Source organism: Pinus tabuliformis, chromosome 1_1 (assembly GCF_031772625.1).
Source record: "Pinus tabuliformis cultivar Carrire ecotype Pingquan chromosome 1_1, CPIR1, whole genome shotgun sequence".
NCBI lineage: Eukaryota > Viridiplantae > Streptophyta > Pinopsida > Pinales > Pinaceae > Pinus > Pinus tabuliformis.
Window position 1 is genome coordinate 323,458,358 of NC_142297.1, and position 9,701 is coordinate 323,468,058.

General features: G+C 34.2%; 1 protein-coding gene across 1 annotated transcript; it reads left to right on the top strand.

Moving 5' to 3' along the window:
* Positions 1–8,246: 8,246 nt before the first annotated feature.
* LOC149212859 (protein SMALL AUXIN UP-REGULATED RNA 16-like) lies at positions 8,247–8,923 on the top strand. Its single transcript, XM_089390678.1, has one exon. It carries the CDS (start codon positions 8,307–8,309, stop codon positions 8,739–8,741), a length of 435 nt encoding a protein of 144 aa, XP_089246804.1. The 5' UTR covers positions 8,247–8,306; the 3' UTR covers positions 8,742–8,923.
* Positions 8,924–9,701: the final 778 nt, after the last annotated feature.

The window sequence follows — 9,701 nt, forward strand, 5'->3', positions numbered from 1 at the left end:
TCATATTGAGCCTATAGAGGAAGTATTAGGGAAATATGAAAAAGCATCTTTGGTTGATAATAATTTATCTGACCCAAAATTGTTCCCTAATTTGAGTTGATAAATTCATATCTATTCCATTTCATCCCTATTGATCTGTATGTGAAACTTGAAGATTTCTTAACAATTTGTGAGTGTAATGATCAAAGTTCCTTTTTAAACATTTATGTCAATTTTCTTAACAAATTAACATGTTTTAAAACTTAGATTTGCAGAAAATAAAGAAGGAATCAATACCATAAAAACAAATAAAGAATAAAAAATTATGAAGGATTTCATACCTCTCTTGGGCTACATCTCCTCGTCCAGCTTCCAACATTGGGCCTCTTCCATTATGTTAAAAAAAAGGTGTTTACATAAACTTACAGTTCTCAAAATGTTAAATCAATAGCTCCAATGGCTCCAGGATAGTAAAAAGCCCCTATTTTTAGTTCTTTCCGCACCTCATTTGGTCAAAATTTGAGAGATTTATGCTTGTTTTCCCCTTTTACCCAATTTTGTAGCTAACAACCCGTCAATTTAGCCTCAACTTGGCTCGTGTGCCTCGAATGTGGAAATGACGTGCCAAACCTGACATAATTCCCACTTGGAGGGTGAAATTATAGGATTGTTAAGGGCACATTTAAGCCACCAATCCCAAAAATTCAGGTAACATGGCACCATGTGATCACATAATTCTAGGGATGTTGTTTGGCCCCATCTCTGGCGCGCCCCTGGTCTTATGCCCCTTCATGTGACCTTAGATCGGCCACTTGGGGTTGGCCCCTCCAACTGTGCAGTCCTGGATATATGGTGGTGGTTATATGACCTGGTGCTAGTCCTCGTTAGTTAGCCCCATCCAGCTAGCACCCTTTTCTCACACGCTGGTCACATTATGGGTCATGTAACTTAGGGATTGACCCCTCCATTTCTGGTCCGGTTAAGCGCTCGTTATGGTGGAGGTTCCATTGTGGAATTTTTGCTACAGGCACTGGCCATGTCCATTGGATGGGCTAGGCACTAGCCCTTAGCTAGGGGTAGGGCTTTGCTAGGGGTGGCCAGGGGCTAGGGCTTATCCCGACCCCCCCAAATGCACTAACCATAAACCTTTAATAAATTTTGTTTCGCATTGTTTAATAAGAAACATAATTGGCGCGTTCGTGTTGGAATTTGCTGGTAGATGTGAGGTCTCGAGTTTGAAACTCTGGGGTTTTGTTTGGCCCTCACCCAAATTCTGGCCGCCCTGGGAAGGCCATTTGGAAACCACTAGTTGGCCCACATGGCACTCCCTCATTGGCCACTTCACCAAACCACAAGCCAAGAAAAAATGCCATGTCATCAACCAATCACAATTTTGCACCATAGGTCGACCTACCATTGGCCGACGGAGTCCAGTTAGCATGCGATGTCATGATCCAGTCAGCAGTACAGATTGATGATTAGTCATTCCTACAACTCAAATTCCAACTTTTTTAGTTGTTTCCCACAACGATCAGAACACATTTTTCAGAGCATCTGATATCAAATTTGAGTGAAACAGGTTGTGCTAGACTCAGATCACCGATATCTATCCAACTGTATACATTTTCAAGCTCTATCACGCACTTTAAATTTTGAGCATTATTTTGATCCACTGGGTGAGTCCTCCCCATTGGAAGCTTTTGGACCTCCAAAATCTCTTTATCAATGAAAAAATAGATGAGGGTACATCTCCCCTACCCTTTCAGTTTCAATCCACTAAAATTTTCTTGAATTTGACATTTTGAGCTTTTCATGAGAATACATCATCTTCCCTGATTTTGGAGTCCTTGTCTTGCTGTCATAGACAACATCTACGTCACCTCAAGAGTTAAATCTTGGCAGGTCTCGACACTTCTCCCTCGTAGAATTTCAAAGGAAAATATTTCGATATATGTGTCATTAGGCACCTCATTTATAAACTTTCCATCCCTTTTTCCGTACGCTAACACCTGCACACCATGTGGTGCCTATCCCAATGAACAGGCCCATGCGCCACATCATCCCAGGACCTTAACCTTGGAGGGTTCTACTAGGTATTCCATACGAGGTGAAGGAGGTCAGGGATAAAACCTCACCTCCTTTTCAACAGGGCACACACCTTTGCCACTCCAAAAAATTATAGCTACATTTATAACAAATATACCTACAATACAGTCTCCAATGCCCTTCACTGTCCCCTTTCTACACCATAACTAAATAGTGACATCTATAGAGACGACACTGCTTACAATCAATCAATATATATATATATATATATATATATATATATATATATATATATATATATATATATATATATATATATATATATATATATATAAAATTGAAGAAAACAATTAAAATACATTTATAATAATAAATGATCTTAAATAAATAAGAATATTTGTATAGTAATATCAAAATATTTACTTGAAAGTAATTAACACCACCAGAAACAATGAAATATCTATCATCTCATATAAATATATTTAAATTGAATAGAAACGGATAACCTATATATTCTTTTACATACCATGCATAATGATTGTGTCACTCTCCAAACTAGTCTCGAAGAGATGTAATGTTATGTTATGTAAACATTTTGATTGGGTAAAATTATTGGTGGTTATTGGACTCTAGGTTTTGACAAGCCATGGTTTTTTCCATGGTAATTTTTATTATTACACTTTAATAGAAAAAACATATAAATACAAATTTATAGTTAAACAATTTAATTTTAATATAAAATATTAAACTAGCATACATCCATCTTAACTCTAGATTTATAAAGCACAAAGAGGGATCAAATCTATAAGGTGCAAACATTTCCCCATGCTTTGCACTGAAAAAAAAGGTTTTCAACTTGGGTGATTTGATTCCTCTTAGCACTTGATAGATCCATAGTTAAGGTGGATCTAAGCTCGTTATTAACATTCATAATATGTCCAAAAACTATAAAAAGGGAAAGTAAGTTTAAAAAACATAATAAATGGAAAGTAAATATGAAATTATTTAAGTCTATGTTATATATTTATTCATAAAATCTATCTTAGGGTTTCTACATTGGTCTGAATTGGGTTCAAAAATATGGAAATTGTGCAAAAAAGTAGCCCATGTCATGATAAAAAATCTTAGTTGGTGGGCATGTAATGGAGAACACATTAACTTGTGGAAGGATAAATTCTCCAAGAAGGGCTCATTAGAAAATCAAGCATAGCTAAAATAATTAGCAGAATGGATGTGTCAAAGGGAACTTCAAAAGCTTAAGGATATTTCAATTTGGGATGAAAAAGGAATATGGACTGGTTTGTCTTTCCAAGACATTCCTCCCAATCTATAGCAATAATGGGAGATTGGTATTAGAAATCTCAAAGGAATGGCCCCAATCTCTCATTCTTGTAGAGATCAATGATCCTAGAAGATAAGTCCTCTTCATCTCTATTATGTCAAATAAGGTCATGGTTATCTTATAAAGAAGTTGCATCATCTAGCTCAAAATAGTTTATGGAGTCAAATTTGGCATTGAGACAACATTCCAAAGGTTAACACCTTTTGTTGGACTTTAGAGAAGAGTATAATATCCAAAAATCTTCAAAATAGAGGAATCCATGGCACTTCTCAGTGACCCTTGTGCATGGTTGCAAAAGAAAGTATTCACAAATTATTTAATCTCCACCCTTTCTCCTTGGAAGTGTGGTAAGCGGCCTTTGTGAATCTAATTCACATAAAATAAATTTGAGATGATTGGCAATAGATGTTTATATCCTATAAATGTAAGCACATATGGATTATAAATTCCTCTTCTATAGCTCTTCAATGTTTTCTAGCACTTCCAAAGTATATATGTTCGTCAATTTGGCTTGCACGAAATGCTGAAATTAAAAAAAATGAAAATTAAGTCCCCCCTAATGTGGCCCTTAAGGAAATCTCATTGATGGTTGAAACAATTACTTCTCGAGGTTACAAAACCACTGATTTAGAAGACCTTTTCCTTGTCAAAAAATATTCACAGAGGGTGACCTCCCCATCACATTAAGTTATCAACTTCAAGCATCACCCAACTAAGAGGAATCCCAATTCTATTAGATAAGAGCTGGAGGATTTCCAATTTTGGAACGAAAGAAAACATCTTTTTCTGTTTTTTTTTATAGAGCATCGAAAGAAAATCCAAGGATGGAAAGAGTGGGAGGGGTGATTCTTTGCCCGTATGGAATAATTAAGGTAGAGTTTTCTTAGGGTTTAGGAGTAGCAACCAATAATCAAGCGTAATTTCTCACTCATTGGAGATGTTTAAATATGGCCACTAAAAATAAGATCCAATGAATTTTGATATTTGGTGATTCAATGATAATAATATGAAAATTTAGGAGGTGAAACATCAACATAAACACATTCATTCTCCCATGGTGCATTGAACCCTTCTTCAACTTCAACATTTTGAACAAGCTTATTTCTATCATTTTAAAAGTAATTTAAACACATTTTTTAATAATTTGGAAAATTAGGGAGTAATATTGAATCAAGGGATTATAAAGGTAAATAGTGAATATCAAATAAGTTCCTTATAGCCATGATGTCTCAAATCAACAAAAAAGGAATGTTTAATTAAATTTATGGAATAATAAAAAGGAGGGACACTGAGAGTTATTAGGAGAAATTAATTGGTTGGCGAATCAATGTTTCAGATGTGACAACTCAATCACCCCCCAAGATGTAATCCTATCAGAGAAGAAATCACACTTGGCATGAGGAATTCCCCTTTATCTTCCTCGTGTTCTCGTCATTTTGTTTTGTGGCTCGTTTTTTTATCCACTCAAGATGGAGGCATTCATTTCACCTCATGCCAAGGCCTTTATTCCTCCCTCTCTATAGCAATTCACTCCTTCCATAGGCACTTCCCATGGAAATCCCAACCCATCATTCAATGGAGGAAGCGAAGTATTGCAAAATTCATGTTGGCATTTTCAGCCCTGGCATTAGGTCCTCTCCATAATATATTTGAAAGCATAGTATATATATCATTCTTCAAGCCTTGAACTTCGTAGAGTATTGCTTCAATGTAGTGGCTTTGAAAGACATTCACTCCCTAGTGTTGACGTTGTGCAATTTCAACATGAAGAATATGGGCTCTTCTTCCTTTGGCTCTGCATCCATTGATATTAATGAAAACCTCGATAAGGTCCTGAAGGTTAATGAAAACTTGGATAAGGTCTTGGTGGCTATGGAATACATGCAACTTTCCTTTAAGAAATGTCAACAAATGAAGAAAAGGCTCATAGCTCCCTTCAGTTGTTAACCAACACCAAGCTTAATATGATGCATAATAAAATCTATCGTTTGGGAGAGAATTTAGGACCGAGATGACAACCATCCATTGCAAAATGGTAGAGATTGAGGACCTCTTCGTTGTAGGAAACAACTTACTCCTTCTCAGGCTAAATCTAGAAAATACGCAGCTCAAAAAGGGGAACGACCATCCAAGCTACAAAGCAACATAAGTGATCCATGAGTTACAACATTATGATGTGCCTCATACATAAGCCAATTTTTAATGGATAGTTCTTTTTACGTTCTAGTTTCTGATGTATTTCAAATTACATCTATTCCTAGACATCTTATATAGGGTTTATAGTAAACACCTATTTAGAATTATAGGAAATAAAAATGCCATAAACATAAGTGACATCGGTACCAGACCGCTGAAAACAGAACTATGGTGGAAATGGATGAATTATTTAAAAGTTCTGGTGTGAAATCCAAATTTATTTTTAATATAAATTTTCTAACCATTCCTTTGAAAAGAATACAAATATTAGGTTTTATAATTTTGGGTTTGTAATTTTGGATTTAATATTAAGGTTATAATATTAGGATTTATAATATTTGGGTTTAGTGTTAGGTTTATAATATAACAATATTGGGTTGAATTCACGGTTTCAAATATTGGATTTATGATATTGAGTTTAATATTAGGGTTTATAGTATTAGGTTTATAAAATTAGAGTTTAATATTCAATTTATAATATTGAGTTTAATGTTAGGGTTTATAATTTTGGAGTTTATATTATTGGTTTTATAATATTAGGGTTTTTAATATTTTTCTTTATAATGTTAAAGTTAACAAAATTGGGTTTAATATTAGGATTTAATATAGTGGTGTTGGAATGGTACAAAAATTGATCCATTGTCATATTCTGACATGCATTGTCACATTGTGACAATGAATATCACAATGTTGCATCACATTGCAATTTTCTTCGATCATATTGCGACATTAAAAAATTAGGGTTTAATATAAGGATTTATAATAAACCACATAAGTTTACATTCTGAAATATTGGGTTTATAAACATGAGTTTATTGTTAGAGTTCAAAATATAGATTTATAGTTTTAATATTTGAGTTTATAATATTGGGTTAATATTGTATTTATAATATTAGGGTTTATAATATTGTATTTCATATATCATATAATAATTAATATTGATATTAAAATTAAGGTTTTAATGAAATTAACATTAAGATGCACATATCTAGTCTTTGGTCTTCTCTTGATTGAGGATCAACTATGGAGTGTCATTGAGCTATAGATCATTATTGATTACAAGAATAGACAACTAGAGTTATAGAAACAATAAATTAGAGTTAAAAACTAGAGTTTCATTCCCACTTGAAATTTAACTTACTTAACTAAATAATTAACTTTTTCTCATTTATATTAAAACCCTAACAATAAAGGCCAATATTAAAACCTTGATACTAACACCCAATATTTTAAACTTAATATTATAAAACCTAATTATCACTCATATAATTATTATAATTATATAATAAATAATATTAATATTAAATCTCTCTCCTACACTAAATAATCATTAACTTCATTGATATATACCTATTATTGTATATCAACCATATTCATTAATATAATTATGCATTTATTATTAGCTAATATAATTATACATTTACCTAAATAAAATTATTGACATAGGTCAACTACATTAGATAAATACTCATTACTTTCTTTTAATTCATAGTCAACCGTATGTTAAATGAAAATTTGGTTGTTTGTTATAGCTTTTATGAATCTGGCCTAAAGCAAAAGATTGGCCCTACTACCTATCTCATACAACATTCAGAACACACGTCAAATTGCATGTGAACGTTTACTGTGTCGCTCTTACATTCAATCCACTCAGTTCTATTTCTGGACAAAATATTTGCAAAAAGCATTCACTTGGCAGATTATCCATTAAAGCTGCCGTCGAAAATAAATGAATAAATAAATCATCGAAATATTTGGAAACGAATTCAATTTACTTGTCGCAGTATGGATTACAGCTGCCATCAAAATAAATCAACAAATAAATTATCCACTATACAATATACGGCTGTACTACCTACAAAATTGGTGATGACGTCCTGTGAAAGGATTAGATTCGAGAAGTCGATATTACCATCGATAATCCACAAGTCGATAATAACATCGACATCCTGTGTGTGATAAGTTTGGGTTGGAATTTCAAAATCAGATGACCCTTTGCCGTGTCAACAATCCTCTTATCTGTTTTCTCAACTTTAACAGAGAATGTTGGCCATCTTTTGTTAATTTTAACATTGCCTTTTAAATGTTCTGCATTTTAAAGTCTATTTGAGAGCATACACTTTTTGGGTTAAATTTATTTAAAATTTGGCAGGGAAACAACACCAATTTTACCATATTTAATTAGAAAATTACCCATAATAGCTAACTGTCATTTGCTAACAATCCGATGGATTTTTGAAACAACAATGCATGAAGGCATCCAACATTAATTGAGGCCAGGTTAGTGTTGCTTAGTCTCTTGTCATAGCAGGTGGATTTACAAAGCCGTAGAGGCACTTTTTTTAACAATAACCATAATTTTAAGTTGCTAATCACATTTAACGTTTTAAAACAATTTTTAAAAATATTCGAAAGGTTTAGATAGATACATTTCTGCATTCAAAACTAGAATTTACATTGATATCTTAAAAATAAACTCGCTCAAACTGTAACCAAAAAGTGGCATCGTTACACAAAGCCGGATTAAAATTCCTTATTGAAGGCATCTTATGTATGGTTGACTCATTTGTTATACACCGTTGCCATCTCATCCATCGCATCTTTGCTTTGGTTCGGTGGATCCCCCTTTCAGTTGTTATATATACATAGCCCATGCTTTCTTTTAACATCGCGTCTTGCACTGAGTTTTAAGCAATAGCTTGGAAGTTCCTTACTTTTTTCTTATCTGATCTAATCATCGGCAATGGCAAGAAGATTGAGGAATCCTCAAGTTCTTCTTTTGAAGCAGATAATCAGGGCGCTTTGCAAGTTTATGAAGAGCTGTAAGGCCACAGGATATGCCCTTTCTGCAAGCAAGACACGGAACTTCGTTATGGAAGATGGGGCCATGGGAAAATCATGCTGTGGTCTGCCTTTAGATGTTCCCAAGGGACATTGTGCAGTGTATGTTGGAAGAGAACGAAGAAGATATATCGTCCCCACCACTTATTTCAATCATTCTTTGTTCAGGGCATTGTTAGTGAAGGCCGAAGAAGAGTTTGGGTTTGATCACCAGATGGGGCTTACCCTTCCGTGTGGCGAAGTTGCTTTCGAGCATCTGATGTCCATGTTTGGGAAAATGGATCATCTAGCACCTGCAAATTTGAGGCTGGATGAAATCATTGATTTCCATTCCTAAAAGGAGATGGACTGCACATACTAGTGTTACCGACTTGTGCAATTTAGTGTTCTGCTTGCAGAGCACCGCTTTAGGTGTCGTATCTTCTTGACATTTGCTGTCTGAAAGGATGAAATCTGTTTCAATCTTCTGGGGTTTCTGCAACTTCAAGTTGCATGGCAGTAGAACCAGTGCGGTGAGAATCCAACTTATTCTGACCAAAAGTCCACACGACAGGAGTGAAGTAAAAGGAGCCACAAGGGATTAAACAGTTTACAAACTTGTAAAAGCCGTTAAAGATTTACATGCTAAATGATTCGACCGCTATATTTGTTTTCTACTTTTAGTACATCTTTTATCCTGTTACCTCTTAACATAAAATTAGACTGCTTGAAGTACATGATATCTTAAAATACAATCAAGTTGCTCGAAGTTCCATCTTTTGTCATGCACTGTGATTTGAGTTTGATGTTTATCTCATTGAAGTTTAAGTTTAATAGTAGTAATTGGAGACACATCCACAGACAAATTCATTTTACATTTTTAAAAACCAATGCATTATAACCGGATGTTTTTGGACATTGAGATTCCGGAAAACAAAACAAAACAACAAAGCATAAAACAATCGTCAAGCGGGATTTGTATGTAAAACAAAACAACAAAGCATAAAACAATCGTCAAGCGGGATTTGTATGTGTTGATTCCATGGGTCATAATCAGAAAACTCACCAACTGAACACAACACATTTGAACTTTACACTGCTATCAGATGACTTTTATACATGCTCCATGAAGTTGCTAGATTCTAGTTGTAGGTGACAGTGGCTTCTTCTGGAAGCTATCTGAAGTCTCCAGAATAGTTGAGACAATCTCCTAAACTCTTGAGAAGACTTTATACATAACATAGTTAATGCGGAAGGTTTGTTGGTTGGAATTACTTTTTCTCCAACACTCCCCCTTAATTCCAATACACAAAATATC

Bases quoted from the DNA above. Each gene is read 5' to 3' on its own strand.
- LOC149212859 (XM_089390678.1), top strand. From the start codon at position 8,307: ATGGCAAGAAGATTGAGGAATCCTCAAGTTCTTCTTTTGAAGCAGATA.